Here is a 27198-nt window from a genome sequence, read left to right on the forward strand (position 1 = left end):
GGAGAGTGGCTACAGCTGTGATAAATGGGGGATTGCAGGAAGGATAGTGTCTCAGCATCTGTGTGTGCGTGTGTGTGTGTGTGTGTGTGTGTGTGTGTGTGTGTGTGTGCAAGAGAAAGAGACATCAAAGCATGTTTTTAGCTCTCAGATTAATGGCGATTCCAGTATTTGATCTAAGTGATTTTTTTCCTATTTGAAGAATCCCTTTTTGAAGCTGTAAATATTTCGAACACCCATCTTGAGTTATTTTGCAGTACCTAGTGTGAAATGATGTTTCTCTGCCCTGTTGGCAAAAGCTAATGGGTTGCTGTATAATGTTTTAAATTGCAGAACATTTTTTTTCCTGCTTCAGTAGTAAGTTGTTTTTTTTTTTCAAGCAGAGCTGCTTTAAGTAGTTAAAGAAAAATCAAAAAGTAAAGGTTTCTTTTCAGTGAATAATCTCATATGATAAGATTATTTGAGCATTTGAAGATGGTTTGGTGTGTGTTGTGTTATTAGCTTATAATTTCATTTTTCATATGTCGCCCAAAATAATCATCATGAACATCCAAGTGCAACAGGAAGCACTGAAAGTATTGATTTCTACTTACAGAAAATTATGAATTTGAATTATAGGAATTATGGATTTTTACTTAGGTAATTTTACGTTGTTGTGTTGGTATTTTTACGTAAGTAAACAATCTCAATGCTTCTTCTTTCTATCCATCAGCACACACCCTTTCTCCTCCCTCTGTTTTTTCTCCTTCTATTCTTCCTCTCCCAACTCCTTACCTCCTCCTCTTCCTCACCCCATCCTTGTCCCAGGCTCTGCCCTGCACCGATCCAGCTGTGGATCTGACTGTACCACGGTGCTGAAAAACAATAGTCCACTCAGTCCGTGTGAGTCTATGTGTGTCTATAAGGCTGAAAAACAATGGCTTTATTATCAATTGACCACAATAAGGACAAAAACTCTGTTCTCATTTGTTCACTGTGTTCATTGTTGCCTGTTGCGTTCTCATTACAGGCAGTTAGTGAGACAGTCTGTCAGACAGACAGATGGAGAGGAAGACAGGGCAGGTCCTGAGACAGTCAAGGTGATAAATAGACAGCCATGGAGACAGACAGGTAGAGAAGGAGCAAACCCTGCCACCCAGCCAGTCGCCATTTCTTCCCCAATAACTCACTTTTCTCCCTCTTGGAGAGGGAAAAACAATAAGATATAACAATTGGCAAATGGCTGAGGCAGGCAGAGCATTACAAATGAAATGTAATGTTGTTACAGTTTGGAAATAATGAATTATGAGGATAAGCGGGGATCTGTAAAATCGCTGTAGCGATTTACAGAGGTTTCATTTTTCAACTGTATTGAATTATGGGGAATTGGCCTCATTCAACTGCAAAATACAAAATGGGGAGAAGGAGGATGATTCACCGTTACATTGTGTGTGTGTATGTGTGTGAGTGTGTGAGCTTATGCAGTTGTGTGCAAGCATGTGCAACCTCTGACTGTTTATTTATTTGTCTGTGTTTATGTATATAAGTGTGCACGGACGCGCGCACATTTGCATGCATATGATGTGTGTGTTTCTGCGTGTCTCAATGCTGAATGTGTGTGGTGTGTCTGGACGTGTGCGTGTGTGTGTGTGTGTGTGTGCGTGTGTGTGTGTGTGTGTGTGTGTGTGTTCCTCCTCCTAGACCTGTTGAGGGCTTTCTCTCGCTCACCCCACCGCACATGTGATAAATGTCCCTTATCGCCTCTGTCATTGTAATAGCCCCACAACAGGCCCAGAGAGAGAGGCAGAGAGGGGGAAAGAAGGATGGAAAGAGGGGTGAGAGAAGGGAGTAGGAGGGGATCGGGTCATGGGGGTGTTGAGAGAGTCACAGCAAAAAAAAAAAAAAAATGGTGAGAGTGAGTGAAAGAGAGAAGAGAGAGGGAGGGATGGTGGAGTGGAATGGGATAGCAGGAGTTATCAGCCGGTCTTGTAGGGGAAGAATACGCATCAAGCTGCCAATCATCCGGCCTGAAAATTGCTCTGAGATTTGAGTCCCCAGACGGTGTGTGTGTACTTGTGTGTGTGTCTACAGAGAGAGTATCCAAAGCCCCTGTCGTCTCTGTGCTATTACTGCCCCCCCATCCCTTCATCCGACCATCTCGCTCTCTTTTTTCTTGCCGTTTTTACAGCTCAAACTCAAAAAAACACATCTCTTCTCTCCCTGTCACTAAAACCTATACTCAAGTTGTTTGAAACACTGTTGTCATCAGTGGCACCGGCTATTAGGGGAGGGCGAGAGACACGGAGAGAGAGGGAGGAAGAGAGAGAGAGGGATGATGGAGAAGATGGAAAAGACAGGAGAAGAAAGGCAAAGGGAGAAAAGAGAGGGAAGGTTAATATGTGAGCAGAAACCATTTCGGTCTCTTTAATTTTCTATTGATCTGAGCTGCAGACCCGTCCCCTCAACCCTGTCTGTGTATGAGTTTGTGTGTGTCTGTGTATGAGTTTGTGTGTGTGTGTGTGTGTGTGTGTGTGTGTGTTTTTGGAGTTGAAAGCCTTCAAGCTGTCCCCATACTGAATCTGAGAGTAAACAAAAGTAGAGACAGCATCATCACTGTCCAGTGAAAACTACATATGTCAGGATTTGCAGATTTTTAATTTGTCAGTTAAACTGAAGAATCGAGGGTTTCTCAAAGAGATGAGGAAATTATCTTACTTCTTAATCATAAAAAAATCTATTAAAACCCCATCTGATAGTCTGAAGAATGCATTGTCACACCACTGAAAATGAGGCTGTTTGTCTTAGCTCATGTAAAGTTAATGTTTTGTAGATACATGGTTTTATACAAAAGCAGCAATTGAGAAAGTGCAGCAAAAACCCTGATGCCCTGCAAATAGATAAAAAGTGTTGTTTTCTTAAGACAAGCTTCTAAAAGTCACTGACTTTTCTTTTTGTCCAGTTTAATTTCATCATTGTTCTTGAATCTTTTTTTCACATTAGTTGAACAAGTGTTTTTCATGTAAGACATTTCATCTTAAGACATTCAGAAACAGGGAAAATGCTTTTGTTAAAAAAAAAAAAAAGGAATTGTTTTATGGATTTGACACTTTGCAAAATGTAAGGTGATGGACATTTTGTGGAACATTATTTCTTCAGAGAAAAATACCAAGGCCCCACGAAAGTGTAGTGAAACATCCCCCTCTATTGGGCACTTCGATATCACCAGGCGGAGGGAGAGAAGGAAACAGAGGACAAATGTGGAAAGGAAAGAAAAGGTGAGGAGAGGAGAGGAGAGGGGAGGAGAGGAGAGGAGAGGAGAGGGGAGGAGAGGAGAGGAGAGGAGGGAAAGTAAAGGACAGGAAATGAGTAGGAATGGATGGAGAAAGAGATGATAGGCAGAGTCCTGTAGAGCAGAGAGATAGCATGATGATAAAGATCACAATGATGTCCAATTGCATGCACATGCACTGACACACACACACACACACTCATGCACATACACAAAATAGCCTCAGGTGTGACCTGTGCAATACCCACTCCAGCAGATAGACATCAGGTCTGCACCTGTCAAGTGTTACCACCCAGATATATATTTATCCTGTACATTTTTCCCATTTCTGGATTGTATTACTTTACAGGGAATGAGTGACAGACAGACAGACAGACAGACGGACAGACAGACAGACAGTCAGAGGCATCAGAAAGAATGTAATGTGGGTATGGAGTATTCGTGTATTTTAGGCTGAGCCAAAGTAATAAGACAACATGATTTTCCCATCTGGAATGGATCTTTTCTCAAGTGGTACAAGTCAGTGTGGGCAACAATCTGTTCTAATGTCTTCATGTTATTTTATTTTTATTTTTATTGCTCTCTAAAATCTCATTTTAGAACAAAAGTGCTCGTGTAAATTATTTTATGTGAGTGCTATATAAATGATTCTCGGTGACATTATGAAATGCTGTGAAAGTCATGTTTTCACAGGCAAACCCTTGTCTGCTCCAATTTAGAGCCAGGGAACACTCTGATTCTTGGAACTCAGGGTGACCCGCAGCACCCACTGTCATGAGGACATGGCAAGCACCCAAACCACAACACAGCGCCGCAAGGCGTAGGCCTGACCAGAAACTTAGGAAAGTTTTCATTATCTGGGTTGCAGTCATTTTTCCAGCGGGGCCTGTGGTCCGTTTTTCTTTCAACCAGGGCAACTGACACCCAAGGAAAACACAAAATTCCCATCAGTAAACTTTTAACTTATATGTTTATCCTCAGTGCAAATAATTACACAGTATTCGAAGCAAACTTTGTACAATCCGACCAAACTGTAGAAAAAAAAAAATACAAGTTTTGTTCTCATCAAACTTGCCATCTAAGTCGTGCCAACAGAGATTACCGAGATGCAGGAAGTTTGCTTTGTGTCTGTTTGATTTCTATTCCGGTGACACTCTGGTGAGAGGGGTAATATAGCAGACAGCTAGACAGACAGCGAGATAGATGGAAGGCCAGACTGCTCCCCTTGTATGAAGGATTATCCCCTATCCTCTGTTTGTGACAAGAGCTGATAAGGGCCTGAGAGGAGAGGCAGCAAGAGGCTGAGAGGGCCAGTGACACACACACACACACTCGCACTCACACACACACATATGCACATATAATCCACAGTGAGAAAGATATCAATCCATCATTTAGAGCCAGGGATTCAGCAAGAGGAAATAGGTTCTTCTCAATCGCTGACAAGCCAACACACACACACACACACACACACACACACACACACACACACACACACACACACACACATTCACACATACACACACACCTACAATAGCATCTGCTGTACAAAAGGCTCATGAGGTTTCAGAGCTGAATGGGGCCGTTTGAATGACTGTTCAATTTCATCTATTTATCTGATTTACATTTGGCTATTGTTGTCACCACGGATGTATATCTGTGTGTTTATAGCGTTTATTGTGTCTGAATGACATGAGTGTCACTAATAGAAACCATAAATCCAAATGTTCCAGAGTTAGTTATCACAAGCTATAAATCTGAGTTCTGCCCATTGATGTCAGCATGAAAAACAAGTAATTTGAAGAAGGAAGCAGAAGACATGGATGTATGCAGCACAAGCTGTTAAATAATCTGATTTAGCAAAAAATATGGTGTATGTCTTTAAACTGGAAAAAGTGAAATTACAATCTGTAAACCAATGATCTCAGCACCTTGTTATTAATTTCTTACTTTTTCACTGAGCATGTATTAGCATTATTTTTAGGAGAGGAAGTTTTTTGCAGCGTGCAGCATTGAAGCAGGCACCTCTCGCTATTTTAGACAAAAAGAAAACTGCTTGATAGAGATAGAATTTAAAAAATTCAGATACACTGGTCAAAGTACTGAAAAGTTTCTGCTTCTCAGTGTGTGTGTGGATGTGTGTGAATGCAGTGTACCACCATCTGACAGATGAGCAGACAATGGGAACACGAAAATCCCCACTCCTCTGCTTGACATGACCGCATCTCTTGAGGGATACGTGTGTGTGTGTGTTAACATGGATTTGATATGTATGTCAGAGTATGTGGCAGACAGACAGGGAGGCGGTAAAATCAAATCAAAACATAGAAATGGTTAGTATTAACGGATGTCTGTCTTTTTGCCTGATTTCTAAACATGTGAGAGGAACAGAGAGAGTTGTGAGTGCTGCTATTGATTACAGTTTGCAACAACAGGCCAAAGGGTTAACATGTGTAAGAGGAAGCTTATTGCAAGGTGGGGTGGGGGTGGGCTGTAGTGGGAAGTGGTTAAGGAGGTGCCTGAGGGTCTACAGGGGGCTTAAAGATGATATAATACCTTCTCTCACAACCTTGGTAAAGAGCTCAGCTTGATTTCCTGAAATATTATGAGCACAGTGTCCTGAAGTAAAAACCACGTGCTCTGGTGAGGAAAAGTGATTCTGGTACTACAGTTTAATAGAGAGTGATTTTTGTGCTTCTGACAATTTGAATCAACCAGTTTTTAATCAGTTCAGCAGCTATGGTGCGTTTCATTACAAATATGAAAGACAGATTTTTGGAACGTGGTTAGTGTTTTCTGCATCAACCAGCCTGTGGCATCAAAATCCAATGAGGCTCATGGGTACTTTAACCTTTGCACACCAAACCGAGAGAAAAAAAAACATGTGTTTTATTAGGAATAACGGTGAAATATTAATGATGAAGACCATCACGTTATATAGGGCTCTGTTGTTTTATTAAATTATACAGGAGACTCCAGCCTTTCTCTGTTCAGATGTCCTCTGGATATAGTCGAAGTAAACTTCTTAAGGCTGAGGTTTAAACTGGGGGGACAAAATCCTTTCAGAACCTTTCTATACTCTACAGTTCCTGTCTTTTCACAGAGATACCAAGAGGAAACTGATGAAAAATATAAGGTGACACAGAGAAGGTGTAAGAGATTCAAAGAGTAAGGAAAGAAATAATTTAAGTGTGACAAAGATAAAATGTGTGCTAGAGACAGAGAGGGATGGGGAGAGAGAGGGAGGGAGGGAGAGAGGGAGGGAGAGAGAGAGAGAGAGAGGGAGGGCGGGTGTGTTTGGCCCTGCAGTGCTGAGCACCAGGTTAGGTGGCAGGGCCATTTGGCGAAGGCGCCGGTGCTAGACTTGATGGATGAGACAAACTGCAGGCTCTTTTCTCTTGTAACTTTAAAATCATTAAGCCTTTTACACGGCCATGCAGATTTTTATAGCCACCTCAGACAATCTGCTGCTGTTCGTCTCTTTGGATCAGCAGGATGGAGGAAGACTCACAGAGGGAGGACATGATGATTATAACTTTATCTAACTTGGTGCATTAGTAATTCAAAGTTATACTGTTGATTTAAAAAAATGCTTTTTGAAATCTACAGTCATTTCCAATCAGTGTGAGTGTCAGGTGGAACCGCTGTGTCTCCTTTATTTTGGCACAGTACAGATTGATTTCAATAAAGGTTTAATCTCTCCACTGTGGTTTAATTAAGTTAAGGTTTAAGTCTTCAAAGCTTTACGTTTACTAGATGTATGTCTCAGCCTAAGCTGTGTCGTTGGCTGTTTCTCTGTCACACAGTATATTAAAGCAACTGCACCCTGGTCAGCAACAACAAAACCCAAAAATACAGTAACTACACAGGCAGAGTGAAGTTTTTACAGTTTGGTTTAAGCTCTGTTTTGTGGCTTTTTTATATGGTTAAACAAATGCCAAAATGTCACATCCTGCCTTAACTCAATTTGGAACCAAATCTGTACTTATTGCATTTTGGTTTTGTAGGCCAGTGTGGAACTTGTACTTAAAAAGGACAAGTTTTCTTGAATTTAATAGTGTTTTATGTTTCCTTTGATGTTGTTACATTTTTTAAATTAACCGAAGGATTTGGTGTGGTTAAGGGTCGAGGAACTTGGATTAATAAACACCAAAAATCTGACTCACAGCTTGCAGAACTCATAGATGAAAATATTCAAACCTTATAAATGACATAATGTGGAATTTGCGTTTATAGGTTTATCCATAGGACCTTTTGGATTTCACATCTCATCCTCATGATGCTGCTATCACAAAGCAGGTGAAAATGAAGTTCAGGTACGCAGCAGGTAATCCGGCACCGAGAGGACAGCATGACATTAATCTAAGATTTTAATCTGCTGCTCCTCTTAGCCAGGCACGTTTTGCAATAACAAACACAGCCATGTATAACCAGGAGATACATGGTGAGGATATGAGTTCTGTTAACAAAACCTAGTTAGCTGAGACAAACTTTTACCCGGCAAATGAAGGGAATGCACACGGTGACATAACATAATCATCTCCCTTTTTTTTCATTTTCCTCTGTGTGTGTGTGTGTGTGTGTGTGTGTGTTTGAGACAGTGTCTTGTAAGAAAGGCCAAGGATGTTAATGATAAACCCGTGGCAACAACAGGGTGGGTGTTCCTGTGATGTGCTCTAAATATTATCATTACCAAGCTGTGTGTGTGTGTATGTAAGTGTGCACATGCCTCCATCCTTCCATCCATCCATCCATCCATCTATCCATCCATCCATCCCTCTCATTCTGCCTCCACAGGCTGCCTCCTCCGCTGTTAGGATTCAATTAACACAGTGCAGGCAGCCACGGCACCCTCATTAAAGCTAATTAGTTAAAACATCAGCCAATCTAGCGTTAATTGGCTTTGGTAATTAATTCAGCTGCTAGACCATATGAAAGCAGCAGGGAGACAGATAATGAGAGGGAGGGAGAGAGAGAGAGAGAGAGAGGCAGGATGAGGGTGGAATCGGGAGAGAAAGAAAAAAGGGAACGAAGAGATAAAAGACGACGGAATGAAAGAAAAAAGGAAGGTAAAAGAGAGAGAGAAATAACTAAGAGAAGTAACATAGGAAAACCTGCTTGTCTGAATTACAGGTACTCAGTTTAAGGTGTGCACTAGTGGGGCTGGTGCACTGATGATCATCCATGTTGTATGTCAGAGAGAAATTTCTGACATTAATAACAATAATAATAATAAGTGAATAATCAATGAGATCTATACAAATCAGAGTTTGTACCATATTTATAGATGCCATGTCACACACACACACACACACACACACACACACACACACACACACACACACACACACACACAATGCTTAACATGCAGTGTAATTTTCACATGATAACATTCTGCTCATACACACACGAACAAGTGGTGTCTGTGTGTGTGTGTGTGTGTGTGTGTGTGTGTGTGTGTGTGTGTGTGTGTGTGTGTGGTGACCAGGGCTGACTCAGAGCGTCTATTTCAGACTTGCTGATGTCCCTCTTTGCCCACTGACTCTGCATGTTCCTGTCGTGATGAGGCCCTTTGGGATGGAAATGAGTGCCGACAGGCCTCACGCCCACACCTCACTGTTAGGTATCCCTCCTCCTCCTCGTCCTCACAGCTGAGGAAGGACAAACGGAATAGAGTCAGTCAGCAGAGAGACAAGAAAATGGAGGGCACAGGTCAGGAAAAGCAGAAACGTGGCTTTCTTTTGGTGCGTACATTTTTTAATGATCATAATAATGAGTGTGATGGATATACACATATCACAGACTAATATATGGCAAGTAGTTTACTGTGCAATAACATAAAACATACACAAATAGCATTTAGGTTCAAAAGAATCATTTAATATGCAAAATGCACAATTGACAGGTTTCCAACATCATTAAATATGAAATGCTAATTATAACAATTAATTATTAATTATGTCATGTTTTAATGTGTGGACAATAGAAAGAGAATTAAAAATGAAGAACGTGGCACAAGGAATCATTAGGATTTTGATTTTCTAATGACAGATCTGTATTTCTTAATAGTCAGTAATTCAACGCTCGTGTTTGAAATCTTTCTGATACATAAAATCAAACAGTTATATTAAGTAATATTCTGTAAGCAGCAAAAACTTACACCTGCTTTTATCTGTTTTGAATGAGTTTGTTTTTTTTCCTGCAGAACACTGTGGCAGGGAACTAAGGCCTGAAGCCTGTGTGAGAGTGTGTGTTTGTGCGTGATAGGAGTCTTGAATTGAGATTTGGCCTATAGTGGCTGCATGTACCTCTGCTCTGTGGGTCAGTGCTTGGTTAATGCTCCATTAATTTACTTCTTTCTTTCTCTCTGTTTCTCTGTCTCTCTCTCTATCACACACACACACACACACGCACACTGACAAGGTGACTGATTGAATAAACAGCTGTCAGTAGTCGGAGGTAACCTCGCTAGCATCACACCGCTGTCTTTCAGACAGACTCACACACATGCAGCAGCGTCCCAGGAGTAAAAACCAGCATTACACTTGCTGACACACACACACACACATACACATACACATACACACACACACACACACACACACAGAAGGATCATTAGATGACCATTTATCAACACATGTTCAAAACCAGGCAGCTTGGTGATTTATGATGTGTCAATTTCTTGGTCTTTCCCTTTCAATTTCCTAAATCCTCAAAAATTTCATATACATTTCTTTTGGTTTCTATTTAAGAACAAAGCAGCCCTGAAAGGTCTCTCCACTCGTCCAATGGCAGAATGAAAGAACATATATAAGTGCATATGTTCACACAGAAATATTTTGAATCCCTTGACTTAAAAAGACAGCAAACACATCCACACTTCTGCGAGCACACACACACCCCTTTTCCCTCTCTATCCCTCTATCCGGCTATCTCTTCATGCCTCCTCTCCGCCGCGCCGACATTTCATTTGCTTTTCTAAAAGTGACAACCCCAGGGAGCGCGAGGGGTGGGGGTGGGAGGGAGGGATAGTGAAAGAGCCTGGTGATGAGTTTTGAGCAGGGCGTGGAGGAGTGCTATTTAAAAGTGCCATGCATCACTGTCAAGTAGTGAGACCACGCAAACACATAAACACACACCGTCAGACAGACACAGGAAATGCACACATGCACGGAGCGAAAAGCAACGCAGCCTGGGTGGCAAACTGAAGTTGACCCCCGTTCCATTTCATCAAATGTCCTCTGAATGAGCCACACAGCCTCATCTATTTTGCACACACACACACTCACACACAGAGCTAGTGATCAGCCTAGTGTCTAGCCTGCTTAAATCACAGCTCACTTAAGAAAAAACCATATCACCTCACTGGGAGGCACACGCACACACACCTTGCTAGTCCCATTTGTGTTAATACGGCCCCTGGTTTTGGGCTTTAGGGCTCATATTTGCCATTATGGAGATGATGGCTTTACGGAGGCCTCTCACCTCACCTTGCGCTAGTTGGGGAGAAGAGAGGGGAGAGTCGAAATGAAGGCTGACACCTCTGCGGGATTTATTTGATTGTGGATGCGAGGCGGTGTCATTCTGGAGAAGGGGAGAATAAGAGGGGGATGAGATGGGGGGGAGGAGGCTCAGACCCTCGGGCTAAGTGAAAAGAGGAAGAGGAGAAGATGGCAGGGTGAAGAGAAAAATGGAAGGGAACGAAAGAAAGAGAAGGAGAGGATGGAAATAAAAAGGAAGAGATTGGAGGGAGAGCAGAAGTGGCCCCCTTTCCCTTTCCGTGAATCAAATCAAATTCCCCTTATCGCACATTATTTGAAGAGGTTATCGGGCGCGGTAATGCGGTTACACGCCGGGCCGCGGCTGAGAGATTTCCTTGTTTACCGATGTTGGCGGGTGTTATAGCTAACCGGCCGGGCGCGCTGCGAGGGGAGGGGGGAAAAGAAGGAGGAGGGGAAGACGAGAAAAGAGGGGTAGCAGGCATAAACACTTGATGCATGTCAGAAAACTCATTTAGGGGAACAACAGGGAGGGGGAATGGAAGTGTGTTTATACGCACACACACAAGAAGAAGACAGTTGTTCAAGGACAGAAAAACAGCCTCTACATGGAGACACTTTGTGATTCCATTTGGGAAATGTGCTTGAGTGTTTTGCAAGTGTGCACGCTGCACTGTGCGTGGACATGTGTGTCGCCCGCAAACATACTGTCTGTGTGCCAGCTCATAAATCTGGCCCTCCTCTTTTCTGACTCTTATTGTTGTGTTTAAATCCAGTTTACATGCGCAGTGCTCATTAGCTGATTGTGTGTATAATTTACAAGTTAATTCAATCCCATGCAGCAGATTTTAAAGATAGGAAATACTCAAGTTCACGGCAAGTCAAGCATTTCTTTCAATCCAGCTGCTTGCCTCTTTTAAAAGTTAACAAATGTAAACAAAAAAACTTCAAGAAATTGCTGCTAGCTTTAGGATAATGTTGGTTTCGATTTACAGCCAATACGTAACATTGTTTTAGCTTTTGGTTTCAGGAATAGTCCAACATACGCCAATCTCCTGTTTCCTGAGAGGCAGGATGATGGGCAAAGATAAAAGCAAAGGGATGACACGCAATACAGGTCATTAAATGGGATTTGGACCCACAGTGTTGTGAGTACAAGGTTTGCCTCTTAGCCCATTGAGCCATGAGGACACCCCAAATGGTTTTTTATCTCTGGCTCCATTGAGAGTGTGTATTGAGCTGACAATCCCTGTCCTCTCTGGAGGTGGCCTTTTACCTCAGCTCATTGTAGTCTGTGACTGTTAGCCTGCGCTATCTAGCATCTATTGATTCCCACTTCATCTGGACCAAAGCAACACAGGGAGAGGGGCGAGAGACACTGAGAGACACTGAGAGACAGTGAGAGAGAGTGAGAGAGAAAGAGAGAGAGAGGAGAGGAGAAAAAGTGAAATAAATGAATAAATAAAGGAAGATGAAGAATGCTGGAAGCGTTCAAACCGATTAAACCTGCTAAATGATGATGGACGTAATTTGATGAATTAGCTGTTGGTTAAAGAGCTAAATCCTGTAAAAGCTGTAATAATCATACAATTGTTGGTGCACAGAGATGGACAGAGGGAAGGAAAGATGATAGGCAGAAGGCTTAGAAGTACAAAGAAAGTAAGGTCAAAGCAATGGAGAAAGTAAGGACACAAAGGAAGGAAAGGAGGGAGAAGGAAAGGATATTAGGAAGAAAGTTGGGGTGAAAGTGACGACATTCGAAAAGGGAAGGAAGATTCCTCCTCTTTGCTCTCCACTCTTCCGTATGATCTAGCTCTATCCTCCTCACCATCTGGTGTCTATAATTGCCTGTCTAGTTGTGTGTGTGTGTGTATGTGTGTGAAATTCCTATCATTATTTAAAATGTACAGGACCATAAAAGCCTAATCAAGGACTTATTTGATGTCTAATATGGATCATATGTGTTTTTGTTTTTTTAACTTGCTGGAGACTACATTAGCTTAATACTTGATTTTGAACAGATTAATTTCAAATGATTCATTACTCCTCCTGTGGTTCTGAGAGACCCCCACTACAAACATTTAAATACAATGGATGCTCACATGTTTTTATATCTGAAATTGGCGTTGACAGTACTTTTAATGTAGTAATATTCCTCCCAAATCCAAAAGAAGTCTATTTTGATATCTGCAGTTAGGGTCTTGTAACAAAAGTGAACAAAGGCTAAATTAAAGTTGTACAAATGGTTGATCACTGCACAGCACTGAATGAGTCTTCTCAAAAGTCTTGCATTACCTCTTCTTCTGACCTCTTCATGACCTCTTCTTCTACAGGGTATATGTATCAAATGGAGCCCTGCTGCAGAATGCGCACACATCTCCCTGAAACTGGCCTAGGACAGGGCCCGAGTGTAGTCCTTGGTCTAGCCAAACAACCAGAAGTTCTTCCAGGGTGTAACTTGACAACCTTTTCACTTAGTCAGACAGTGCCACCTGCCATGCTAAAGCTCTGAGGTCACGGGGTGAAAAGATAATCATACAGTCGAGAGATAACAATGTTGTAATCATAGCAACCAATGATGCTGAGAAGTATTGTGAGCCCGTCAAGAAGTGGACAGCCTGTGACAACGTTCCACAGCCCATGTGTATCCTCATTCAACCAAAACATGGGAGGCATAGATCTACACTATCTTCAGATGTCTTTTCTTGGTCCTTTCACGGTGCAGTGGTGAATAGGTGGTTGTTCTTCAGACATGTTGTTGGTAGTGAATTTGACCTCCTCGCCTTTGTATGAATTCTGACTGACTGTTTAAAATCAAAAGGGTATAAAGTCTGTGTGTTCAGGGAGGTCTAAGGAATAAAATACATGTACTTAAATTTGGGATTAAACAGGTTACTCACATAAAAGATGCAAAAAGTCAGTGGATATGCCTCCTGCCAGCTGGGTGACATGTTGTTTTGTGACATGAACCAAAACCAGTGAGCGCCAGTAACTGGATCAAGTGACAGATATGAAAAGGAGGGAAGTCGGTGAAAGAGAAGGGAGTGAGAAAGAGATGGGCTGGGTTAAATAAAGAGAGAGATCGGGTCTGGAAGGAGAAACAAAAGGGTGAAATCAGGAAAACTGGAGATAAGAGGGAGTAAGAAAGAGTGAGGTCGAATGACACATGGAGGGAGAGAGAAGGGAAAGAAAGTCGGAGAAAGAGAGATGAGACAATCCATCTTGGCACATTAGGGGGGATCAGGCCGACACTCCATCATGGCTGTCAGAGAGATCCACACCTTCTCTCTCCTCTCCTCCATCCATGCATCCATCCATCCCTCGTTCGCTCCGCCAGCTGGCATTCACTGAGGAATCTCAACACTAAAAAGTCCTGTCAGGCCTATTTCCTTGTTATTGTCCGGCCCTCTCCTCACCTCCATCCTCTTCCCCCACCTTCTCTGACTCGGGTGCCCTCCCTCTGCTCCCCGAGATTAAACGCACCCTTGTCGTGCCGCAGGGTGTGTGTGTGTGTGTGTGTGTGTGTGTTTGAGCTGTGAGGTCCAAAGCAGGAGTATGTACTGATGTACGTGTGTGTGTGTGTGTGTGTTGCCCTGACATTAATCATCTTTAAGGCGCTGACAAGCCCGGTGTGCGACATCACATCAACACCCCCCCACCCCTACCCTTCTCCCCCTTTCTCCTCTTCTTCTTCTCCTCCTCCCCTGGATTTATCTGTTCGTCCACCGCTCCCCATCACTCACTTCCCTCAGGGAGCGTTTGACAAACAGAGGGAAAAATAGAGGGAGAGAGGGAAAGGAAGGGAAAAATGGGAAAGAATCAGGAAGAGTAATAGCAAAAAGGTGACCGAAAACATGGATTTGAAAAAGGAAAGACGTATAGGAGAGAAGACGGATGGAAAATAATGAATGAGAGAAAAGACAAAAACAGTTTTGACTTAAGTCTTTTAATTTAGCTGACTTTTGCAAAATACAGATTTTGATTTGGAACAAATAATTTGTGATTGTTAATACTGTTATGACTGAAGATCTGAATGAGCAACTGGTTGGTGACCTGTTTTTAATCACTTTGACACTTTGAACTCAAGGAGGTGCAAAATTATGAAACTGAGTATTTATCAGTATTATATATATATATTGTATTCTTTCACATGGGGGTGGATTTTCCACCTGTTCCATTACATCAGAAATAGCAAACTTTGTGCGTGTACTAAATGTGTTTGTGGTTAACAGCTTGTTTTTGGCCTTATTGTAAGATGAATTCAAATCAATTCACCGAACACGGAGCTCGCATTTACATTCGGTTATTCTCAGTTTATTGCCAGTGCAAATAAAAGTCACATCCATAAGGAAAATTCCACAATTCAAAAGAAAATCACAGCACGGTGAAATACAAAAAAAAGTAAACTCACAATGTGCCAAATAAGCATTTATTTAAAAAAAAACAAACTGTGATATTACAAAAGCCAAAAAATAATCAAGTGTAGGCATGTTTGTGTACATGGGCTGTGTGTTTGTGTGTGTGTGTGTTTGTTCATGTCCTCCAGGTGTGTGTTTGCCTGCAGAATAGAAAGAGCCCCCATCAGCTGCAGACAGGGATTGGATCTTTCTTTGTTTGCTGTGGCGGATGGTGACGGCTTCAGCATGACTGAAATTATCTTGTCAAAGCAATAAAGGGGAGAAAGGAGGAGAGGGGGTCGAGAAAAAGAGATGGAGAAACGAGGAGAGAAAGGGAAATGTACCAAAAGGAGCGTGGTGGAGGAGACAATAAGGCAGAGAAAAAGAATTCTCTTCTTCTGTGCCTTATTGGAAGGAGATGAGAAACATAGAGGAACATGGATAAAAAGAGAGATGACGGGATGGGGTAGCTGAAAAAAGGGACGAGAAATAAAGAAAGAAGAACAATGAAATAATGAAAGAAGAGATGGGAGGTAGATGAAAGAGGAGGAGAGGGAAATGAAACAAATAAATGGAAGGTAGGGAGCAGAAAATTAGAAATGGATGAGGCTGGAGAGAAAGTGCGTGAGAGGGATAGGTGTGGAAAGAGAAAAAATAGAGGCAGAGAAAGAAGGGCAGAGAGAGAGATAGAGAGTAATCGATTACCTATTTTTCAAAGTCACTTAACGTGTCCAGTGCTGTGGGCTCTGTTAAGTAGTGGTGCAGGAGAATGGGAGGCCAGTATGCACACACACGCTCTGAGAAAGAGAGGGAGGGGATGACGTGTGTGGAATTATGTGTGTGTGTATGTGTGTGTGTGTGTGTAGGTGTGCATGTTCCCCACTAGTTGTCTCTTGATGAGTCCTCTTGCAGGAAACTGTTGTGACTGACCAATATGTGAGCAAAGATACGTGTCCCCAGAGGGCTGCGTGTGCATGTGTATCTATACATGTGCGTGTTTGTGCGTTAAAAAAAAAGAGAGAAACACCAAAGACAAGACAGATAGGGAGTCCCCTTACCTGGTCCTCCTGTTGCCGTGGTGACAAGCAGTCTAAACAGGATATCCTGGCTGAGGCGGAGCCTATTGTTCATGGCCTAAAAAAAGCCCTTTAGATTGGCTAAATACAGGAAATTTAGGAAGTGTCCTCCAACATTAAGCACTGAGACACTTTCAATAGCAGATATTTTTAGCCAATGTAGACAGACTCAAAGATAAGCTTGAAAAAAAAAAGGATGTACAGCACTATACACACACTTATGCACACACAAACACAAAGGCTGTTTTGCTAAATGCACGCTCAACAATGCGCACACTGTTCACACATACCCCCGGAAACACAATGACTCACAAACACACACGTACAGGTGGGCCCCACCCTGTGCCCTGCTGATCAAGGACAATGAAGTGAGGTAGTGTTGGCAGACTCTATACAGCATTATCTCATCCATGCCTGACAATTCTTTAAATCTGCTTTGACCTGAGAGAAACATTACACAATGGAGACTGTACAGCACTCTATTCCCCTTACTGTGCGTGTGTGTAATGCAGAGTTTCACTGCATATATACTTAATGTGTGATTTTAGAGAGTAAGGGCAAAGTTCCATCCTCTGTGCATGCAAGAATACAAAATGAAGTTCACTTGAATGTGCTTGATGCTGAATCTGTAACTTTATTTTCTTGAGTTTTAGCCTAATAAAATTGTTACTCTACCAAAAGACCAGCCCAGACAATTTCACAGAATGTGACAACTGCTGTAATCTGTTGTTTATTTATCTGTGTAGCACTAGTATCAGTTTCCAAACAGATTAAACAGACAAAAAGTTAAATCTGATCATGAGCAGACATTAAGAGATTCATAAAAAAAAAAGAAGTGTGTGGGTGCATGGCTCTTTCTTTGTCCTGTACACATACTGATGTTTTTCTCTTTGTTTTGCTTCCCGTCTTGTCTCCAGGTAAAAAGAAGATGTCCCTGTACGACAGCCAGGCTCCGGTCTGTCCCATCTGCCAGGTGCTGCTCAGGCCCGGAGAGCTACAGGAACACATGGAGACAGAGATAGAGAGGCTAGCTACCATATGCCTCAGGTGGGCCTTGAACACATCTCTGTCTTTCTCTCCCATACACTCACACACAGACAGACAGACAGACACACAGACAGACACAGACAGACAGACAGACACACACACACACACACACACACACACACACACACAGTTTACAGTAAGTTCAATCAAGTCAAAGTTCAAATCACAACTGAGCAGAGACTGAACTAACTAACCGAGCAAGCTAAGTTAGGTTACTTCTTTTTCAGGTTCTGAAAGTGGCTCACTTGCTTTTCCCATTTTCAGTCTTTGCGCTAAGCTAAGCTAAACTAAACACATGTCTGCATATGTTTGTTTATGCACAGAAAACCAACCGATATCTGCCTTTTCTTGACTGTAAAGCAGCAAATAAGAAATTTTTCCAAATTTAAATAGAGGTATTTCTTTAATATTCCTCAAGTCCGAGTGTCAAAAAGGTCATATAAATTAATTTAACATACGTCATCATTACTTTGCTTGACACAGTTGACACTATAATGGAGCAGGAAAGGTAAAGTTTTAGGACTCATGAAGATGAATGTTTTTCAGGCATACGGTGAAGGCTGAGCTTTAACTCAGCTCTTATGTCAGGCTCAGTGACCCATATTTTTTCTTAGCAGAGATTTTGGTGCCATAAATCTGCATAAAAGGCGGAGGCGTGCCATCAACGTAGCGCTAAGTGTTTCCTTCAGGGATTAGGATTCAAACCTGTGACCTGAAGTTCACCACTGCCCCCTTCTTCTCATCATGGCAGTTGCACGAGCTGTTTTACGGTGGATAAATCAACTACAAGCCCTTTTAACGATGGGACACAACCATTAGGATCCATATTTCACCTTGACCGCACGTCTGGCCATGTGTGTGTGTTTGTGTACATACATGTGTGGGTGTGTTGTGTGACGTGACCTGGTGTCCACCTCAGCGGCCCAGCTTTATGATAGTCCCCATTAACCCGGAGGAACGGGGCAACAGATAGCGTCACCCCACGTGGAAATCACACTTCATTGACCCACCGTTTACACCTACACCACCCCTCCTCCTGTCTGTACACCAGTTCTCCTTATTTCTCCTCTCTTCTCTGCTGTCGTCTCCCTATTCTCCTTTCACACCTTCTTGTTTTTCCCAGACATCTTCCTCTTTTGTTCCTCTGTTTTGCTTTTTTCTTTTCCTCTTCCTCTCTCTTCTCATTTTCTCATCTTCACATTTATCCATGTTTCTTACCAAACTCTTTTTTAACAGTCTCCTCTGTCTCCCTCTGACCTGATCCTGTCCCTCAATCGTTACCTGGTTTTATCTTGTCTTTAGCTGCTAACATTTAATCGGGTATCCTCTCCTCAAGCCACAGCACTGACCTGGGATAAACCCATTGTCCTCAGATTCAATGGGTCAACATGTGTAATTGTTCTTGGCTTTGTGAGGAGGAAAGGATGTATGTGGAGACAGAAACACAGTAAGGGAGGAAGCTTTTTTTTTAATAATGGGGAAAGATACAGATTGTTAAGCATCTGCCTGTGTCCTTTAACTCAGAAAACAATAAGAAGAGTCATGAAGAAGAATGAAGAATCGATATGAACAAGATGGAGAGAGAACTTAGAAAAAGGATGGATGACTTTTCAGTAAAAAAAAAAAAAATCTAGAGAACTAAATGAAAAGAGTGGAACTGAAAAAAAATTCTCACTGCAAGTTCCACTTGGAGCTTTCTCAGTTGTCATGGCAGCAGTTTAGCTGTTATCTAAAATTCCTATACGTCATGATAACAACTAAATTGCCATCTGACTTCATCTGTTGATGAAGACCATGAGATGTGGCTGAAAGCCCTGGAAAAACCGGAAAGTACCAAGTTTAAAATTTGAATAGAATAGAATAGAATAGAGGGAGCAGTAAGGGTCAGTCATCCATCAATGTGTGATATGGTTGAGGTGTGTGTGTGTTAATAATTAATAAAGGTTAGTAGTCTGCCCTTCCCTGTGGGTCTGAGATAGTCCACAAGCTCAAAACCCACACACGCACACACACACATCACTCACACACGGTTATTTAAGGAAACAGCGTCATCCCTGGGTGAGATGGGATGGTGGCCAACGTCACGGCTGGCTGATTTAGCTACTTGCCATTAACCCATCCTACAGATACACACACACACACACACCAAGAAAAATAGAGGCCAAGAGAGGAGAGAGAAAAGACGGATGCAACAGATTCAATTTCCAAATATTCTGAGAGAAATTTTCCTTTACACATACTCAAACACGCAAAATGTCTCAGTGTGACTTTGTATGTGTGTGCATGTTCGAGAGAATGCGAGCAGGAGATGAAATGAAGGCAGAAGGTGTGTGCGCCTGTGTGTGTTATATCACAAAAGCAACCTCATTCTATAACACACACACACACACACAACCATGCACACACACCGTCTCTCCCTCTGCCTCTCTCTGGCACTCTGCATGGTAGCAGCCATCATTGAAAGTGACAGTGGGAATTTGGTCCAATTTGTAGTAAATCTGCCTTTAATGACGACCAGCACTTGCTGAATGAAAGAGCTGTGGGTATGGAGAAGAAGGTGTGTGTGTGTGTGTGTGTGTGTGTCTGAGGGTCCTGGTGTGAAAAATGTGTGTGTTCCATATCTGCCTGTCTCCTCTATAGATATCTCTGCTTCTGTGGGTTTGTTTGTTTTCTATTTCTTCTCCTCTCTTTTCTGTTCTGTTCTGCCTGTGTGCATGTGTGTGTGTGTCTGTATGTGTGTGTGTGCATGCATGCGTGTGTGTGTTTGATTACAACTGCCAACCTGTCCTCTCCTGTGACTGTGAGCCCTGTCGCTTGTTCATGGGCCACAGCTTCTCATGTATGGACATGGAAATCACACACACACACACGCACACACACACACACGTAGAGTTGAGCAAATGGAAATCTATCATGCCCTGTACATGTCAGGTGGCTCATGGGGGCAAAGTAATCAACATACCCCATCACCCCTCCTCTTCATATCCCCACTCCTCTTCTTCTTCCTCCTCCTCCTCCATAATCAATGTGCCTCCACCGGAGCAGCCCCCTCCTCTCCAGCAGACAACACAAAAAGGCAAAAAGCAATCAGTAACTTGAGGTTAGCACCATCCTTGGATTCCTCCTTCCATCTATTCCACCCAACTCCCTCTGAAAAAAGACCCCCCCGCCTCCTCTCTCTGTCCTCCTCTGGTAGGGAGTAGAGGTGGGAGGGACAAAGGGCCCTTCCAGCTGTCAGTCAAACCTAGCCTGTTTCTCCTTGTGTAGGACTGATGCAGATTTAAACAGGTTTGAGGAGGACAAACAGATCACAGAGATCATTCATCTTATACCAATGATTTTCTGGAATCATGAAAAAAAATCACATTAACATCTCAAATGAATGATTCCTCAAAGTACTGTGGGTAACGCAAAGTAGTTTTGCGTTCTACGCCTGCTTTCTACAGAGTTTTAACTACTGTTACTTTACTACTTTACCCATCACGAGGAGTACTGCTCAGACTGAGAGTCCAGCTGTACATCTACAATGTCTTCTTTTGATTATTTGGCTTTAAACTTAAAACAAAAAACTACTGAGCATTATGGGAAATGTAGGTAAAAGTAAGTAAAAGTTTACATTTCTCAGCCACCGCAGTTTCCATTTTTTTCTTAATCTATCTCTTGCAAATCACCCCAGCTTAATGGAAGTGTAACACTAAATTGCTGGACTGTCCCTTTATGTCCCCAGTTATGATCTCTTATCTTCTGACTTGTTGTAGTCAGTGAAAACAAAGTGGCACATTGGACCTGATCCCTTGTACCTACAGTGTATGACTGCTTCCTGTTCGCGATCTCACAGGTTCTTGCCCCTTCTTTAGGTTTAACCAGTTCAGAGAAGGTCCTGTATGACACAGTGGGACAATGTGTTGTAAGACATGTCTGAGACAGCAACATGCGCTCACCTGTCTCCCCTTGTTCACACGCATGCCTCATTACCACAACACCTATTAAATTGCTTCATGTCCCATCTTTTTTTCCTCCCTTCCTTGCGTTTCCTCCTGTCTGTGTGTTTGTTTCACTTTGCTGTGCTGCTCATTTCCACACTCTTCTCCTGGCTTTGAAATGGCAGGCAGCTGGAATTTCCAGCCCCATAACCCTCGCCATCAAAAATTCATAGAACCGGGCAAACAGACGTGTGAAGCTGCGAGAAGAGGCGGCGATGACACACCAACTCTCCCATCACTCCCTCTCTTTCTTTCTCTTGTTTTCTGTCTTCTTTCATCTTTCCCTCGCTCGATCTCTGTCTTTATGTTGCCCGCTCTTCCTCCCTCACCGCATCTCTCTCTCTCTCTCTCTCACCTCACATTTCATCTCCTTCCACCTCTTTTCTTTCCCCCTTTTCACTCTCCTTTCATCTCTCCATCACCCCCTCTGTCATTGTGGCAATTTTCTCCCATCGTGGCAGGCATGCGACTGCTGTCCTCCCTCGCTCTCTCTTCCTCTCTCTCCCTCTCCCTCCTTCTCTTGTCGCTGTTTGACACTGTCAACAAGCAGGTAGAGGTGGCTGTTATTGTTGATGCCTCTGCAGAGGTTCCAGGTAATGAATAAAAGAGAGATAGAGGGAGAAGGAGAGAGAGAGATGACAGAGACAGAGATAGAAAAGGGGTAAGAGAGGTGTGTGTGTGTGTGTGTGTGTGTTGGGTGGGTGGTGGCAGATTCCCCTGCATTACACGGCAGCTTGACTGTGTCACCCATGTTTATTCTCTTTGTTAGTGTAGGTGAGGCACACTGTTCAGCTTTCACACACACAAGACAGGGACACACATACACACAGTTGCAAGAGACGCATGTGCACATCCACAGATACACACAAGAGCTCAGAAACAGTAATGACACGTTTTCACAGACAAGTTCACCATGAACAAAAGCTTTTAACGCATGCAAACACATGTAGATACTGTACACTGATACACATCATCTGTGCTACTCATTCAGCTCCGTGCAGCAGTGCAGCAATGAAGACTGATGAAAACTAACAATAACTGATAACTATTGATAATAACTTTCAACTCACTAAGCTGCTTCTTAAAATTTAGCCTCTCGTAGGTGTCAAGCTCTAATAACACTGGATCCTACATTTCCCATCATGCATCCATCATCTTTTCATTAGACTTTTTCTGCCAGTGAAATGCCCCACATTTAAAATCCACCTCTCCACTGTTATAAATTTGTTGTCACTGAGCCGAGATAGCCCGATCATATCATCAGGGTTATTTCCTCAGACTTCACGAAGCTCCTTCCAGAACAACAGGCGACATTATACAACTGTTCTCACAGGTAGAGTTGCTCTCCCAGTGACTAATAAACTTGTGTTTGTGAGTAAAATTGGTGCCCCTTTAAATGCATGGCTGTTGCCTGTACACTCGTGGTTTCCACCAAAACAATTAATATACCAGAGTAATGTCAACCATCTCTTTTTAAGATAGAAAAATGACTTGCAGTACATCTTATATCACAGAATAAGGAATGAACACGTCCACAGTGCTTCATACATCCATCCCTCTTATATTCCTTCCTTCCTCTCTCTGGTCTTATATTGTCCTTGTCTTGCTCTTATGCCTTTTTGTGCACCACTTTGTAAATTCTTCTCTCAGATAAGTGACATATAAATAAGGCTTCTTATTCTTATTATCCACCCATCCATCCATTGAAAAAGGAAATCCCTTGTCTGCCAAGGCATGCTGTCAGATTAGAGGTCGCGCTCAATTCAGTTTCAGGCACCATTCTTTCCATGGTTTGCCACTGTCTGTCTGTCAGTCTATGTGAGTGTGTGTGTGTGTGTGTGTGTGTGTGTCTGTCTGTGTCTGTGTGTGTGTCCAAGGAGGTCTGGAGTGCTAACAGGGTCTTAAAGCAAACATGACAACCCTGTCTCGCTTTGTCAATGTCAAGCCTGTCGCAACACTTCAAGAGACTGGGAGAAATTTATCTCTGTGTTTGAGTGAAAGTCAGCGAGAGAGGGAAAGAGATGGAGGCCAAGGCAGAAGGGGAGAGAGAGAGAAGGACGGGGAGAAAGAGAGAGGAAAAGGGGGAAACAGGAAAAAAAACACGGAGGCGACTAAATAAAAAATGAAAGAATTGAAAAAATGGCATATTGGTCTGTGACCCATTTATAACAATTCCTGGATATTCCATGATTTCTCAATAAGTGTGAGCCATGCAAACAGATCAAACCCTGCACTGCATTATGTAATACAACCTCACTCTATTCTATATTTTTCTTTACAGCAGTAAGAACCCTTCACCCAAGGATGGAGCAGCCACTCCAGGAACCCCTAAGGTGAGACCTAATTTTCTCATACAGTATTTATCCACAGGCAGTCTTATAATATAATATGTCATCTGTGTTTGTGTTCCCACAGCGGGAATTAAGATTGTCATTCATCTCTCTTTATCTCCGCCTGTATTTAAAATCTAAGTACAGGTTTAATGGCTCTTTGTGCAACGCAAAAACGACGTCCTCTGCCAATCAGTCATCATTAACATGGTCACACATCAAAACTATTTTTATTATGCATTGATATAGTGAGAAAAGAGAAAGAACGATTTTAAAACATTGAATGGAAATTTAAATGTGTGCATAGCTGTTACTCTGACACTCTGATGCTGAGACTCTGTTCCTCTCTGCTGCACTATGGGTAAATCAGCTGTACCGTAGGCCTCTGTCTTATATCACACACACACACACACAGAAGTACCAGTCTCCTGTGATCCAACGGGCAGCCGGGCCAAGAGGCACAGTACTGTGATTGTTCCAATTAGAGAGACAAAGAGAGAGACGCAGACAGACAGAAAAGGAGGAAAAAACGAGAAGAAAAAAAGACAGATAACGTCAGACTGTAGGAAGACAGATTCATGATTCCATCAAGTCGCTTTCCTTTATGGTGTCTGCCTCCACTAACTCATCCGAACACATCACTAGCTGCCAGGCTGAGACCCTTTTTAAAAAGAAAAGAAGACCTTTCCACATATGTAACATGTTCTCTAGACAGTAGATTTAACAGGAAAGTCCTTTGAATAAGCTGCAGGGCCTTTGGATAGACTCCTAAAAAAAAGGACAGGAAATAACAAGATGGTGAGATGGTTTTATGAATTGCATGTATAGCTTGACTCTGCTCTTCATTATTGCTCAGACCTGTGTCAGTGTTTTCTGAGAGAACCCCTAAAGCACCGAGGTGCTTCATCGTTTTCATGTTTGTTTTTCGTTTCTAACCAAAAACCAAGTGAAAGTTGGATGCCCCGCTGCAGTAAAAGTACAAATAACGTGCACATGAATGCACCATGAGAGTTTTAGAATAATTCACGGGATCCATTTTCATTCCCACACACCTTTGGGTGCTGACCCAGGCTTAAAGCAATGCTCACAGCACTGTGGGTGGGCTTGTACTTGAGAAAGGCAGACAGAGCAGGGTTGAGGGGTGAGTGTTGGCCTTCCTCTCCGACCGTGACTGTGCATCTCACCACTGTTGTTTAGTATTCAGCGGCAGGGCATGAAGAATGAAGAGGGCCAGCCTGGAGCACACGGGCCTGTTGTTATCGTCGCCTCTACAGTATGTGCCATCCAACCCTGCTAGACTGGAGATTAACCCTAACGCACCTCCTTATGGGGTGTTAGGCCCACTTGCTAAGCTAAGGTGATTGGGTGAGAGGAGAAACATGTGATATCTGTCAGGCCACACAGTCTTTGACATACGTACACACCCATGTTGGATACTACACTGTTTCACATGCTCATGAAAAGATTCAGATACACATTTGCCTTTTTCTCTTTGCCTCTTTTTATGTCTTCACTATTGATTTGCATTTACAAAACAGGTTAAAAATGTTTACAACACAAATTCACAAAACACACAGACACACACACACGTTGGTTTACAGCCTTTATAGTCAAATTTCAAGATACTATTTCTGTACAATCGGGTCTAAATCCAGTGATTCACCTGAGTGTAGCTTCAAACACAACCTTTTTGTAGCCCATCTTTTTGCATGTTGCTTTAATTGGTTGGTTTAAAAGACAAAAATTTCATTGGAAGATCTTCATTTATAATGTAGAATACCGTTAAATGTCATATTCTAATGATAAAACTTAAGCATATTCCCAGACGCCCCCAGGTAAATGATTCCTGACCTTTTTAAACCTGGATAAAAGAGGAAAAAAAAAGACCACACACACACACGCACACACACACACAGGCATAAAAGCACCATGCATAATGTCCAATTTACTGTGGCAGCACTGGAGGTTGGTCATTTCTCACATATTATTATTAGATTACTGCTGTCGAGCACTTAAGCCTCTGCTCTGCCCCTTTCCACTTGATTAATAGGAGACGACTGTAAATACAAATATTTCATAGCTGCCTTGTAAAAAAAAAAAAGCCCAGGCACATATGAAAACATAAGCACACACTCACACACGCACACATACACACAACTCTGTCAGGACTAAGCCTTGTAAAAAAGTGATATTGCCTCTCATTTCTTCTCTCTCTCTCTTTTTTATCTGCTTGCTTCTTGTTCACTTGAGGAATTCCCTGGATTGTCTTTGTCACAGAGTGGGTTAGAAGCTGATATGGTTTTATATGTGTATGTCCACGAGAGAGAAAGAGAGAGCGTGTTGTGAGACAGATTTATGGACAGGCAGTGTCCTGTAATGTCAGACCGTTACTCTCCTCCTTTTCAGATGTTTACCCTTCCTCCTCATCCGCTGCTCTGCTTCCTCTTTTTTCAACCTCTCCTTCTTCCCTAACTCCTCTTAATGTCCCATAAACATTAACTCTAATCAGTGGAAGGGATTTTATAGACAAAGTCAGGCAGGTTACAGTCATCATCAATGACGTGTCGCTCTCAGCATCTGTGGCAATAACACTCCTGAAATAGTCCAAGGGTAAAGATTCCTCATTCTTCTTTTTTTTTCTTTTCTGTGTAAGAGATATGTTGTAATACATAAATAAACTTTAAATTTTAGAAATTTAAATTATTTCCTTTCTGATATTGTTCATCTGATATACACAAGACATTTTGTTGCAGTTGTTTCCAACGTTCAATCTATACATTTTGCTTTAAACACTTACACTGCTTTCAGTTGCTTTCATCTCAGTTGGAGGTGCCAGGGACGACTTCCAGGAACAAGAATGCAAACACAAAGTGGATTCTGAAATTTCGACTCCTTTCCGTACTTGAACTTAAGCTGAAATTTTAATATCTTTTGACACTGACATTTCAACTCAGCACTTACATTTTAACTGCTTTTCAAATTCTTTCGTTATTCATACTCCGACTGTCATTTGAGCCACACAAATTTCAGCAGCAAGCACACAAATGTTTTCTTCACAACATTTGGTCTGTATGGACTTTTGCAATAAGATAAAAAGCCAAAGGAACCTCGTGGCCATGTTAAATCATTCAAATGCTCTTATTGTCAAGCCAAAGTGAGGTGTAGCACACAGTGAACAGTGAAATTGTATCTGTTTCTCTCAGATCTAAATTTCTTTGGAAACAGCATTACTCTTGCCTTGTCTGTGTTTATTGATTGTTCCCATGCAGCAACTGTAATGCAAGGACAGGTGCAGGTGTAATCATTGCTCCAGAGGTGATAATATAACAAGATCATCTGCATATAGAAGGCATTTTATTTCTCTCTCTCTCTCTCTCTCTCTCCCTTCCTTTAGTCGATGCTGTTGTCGGTGCACATCAAGCGTGAGGGAGAGTCTCCCGTGGTCTCGCCTCTGTCCTCTGAAGACGCCCACCACTCCGACAGATACCAGGTCACACTGACGGACACTCACACAAAGACACATACAAACACACACAGAGGAGTTGCTCACCTATCCTCCCCTGAAATTTAAAGCTAGAACAACAAGCCTGACAACCTTGTA

General features: G+C 42.3%; 1 protein-coding gene across 6 annotated transcripts in view; it reads left to right on the forward strand.

Annotated features, from left to right (window-relative positions):
• The window catches only part of rnf220a (ring finger protein 220a), a 191579-nt gene that overhangs the window by 130741 nt on the left and 33640 nt on the right, over nt 1–27198 (forward strand). For all 6 annotated transcript variants that reach the window (XM_041054711.1, XM_041054709.1, XM_041054713.1 and 3 more), the window contains exons 3-5: nt 17155–17284; nt 23549–23600; nt 26992–27087. In XM_041054711.1, coding sequence (XP_040910645.1) covers nt 17155–17284; nt 23549–23600; nt 26992–27087 — 278 coding nt within the window. The remainder of the gene's footprint in view (nt 1–17154; nt 17285–23548; nt 23601–26991; nt 27088–27198) is intronic.

The sequence above is a fragment of the Toxotes jaculatrix genome, chromosome 14 (assembly GCF_017976425.1).
Source record: "Toxotes jaculatrix isolate fToxJac2 chromosome 14, fToxJac2.pri, whole genome shotgun sequence".
In the NCBI taxonomy this organism is placed as follows: domain Eukaryota; kingdom Metazoa; phylum Chordata; class Actinopteri; family Toxotidae; genus Toxotes; species Toxotes jaculatrix.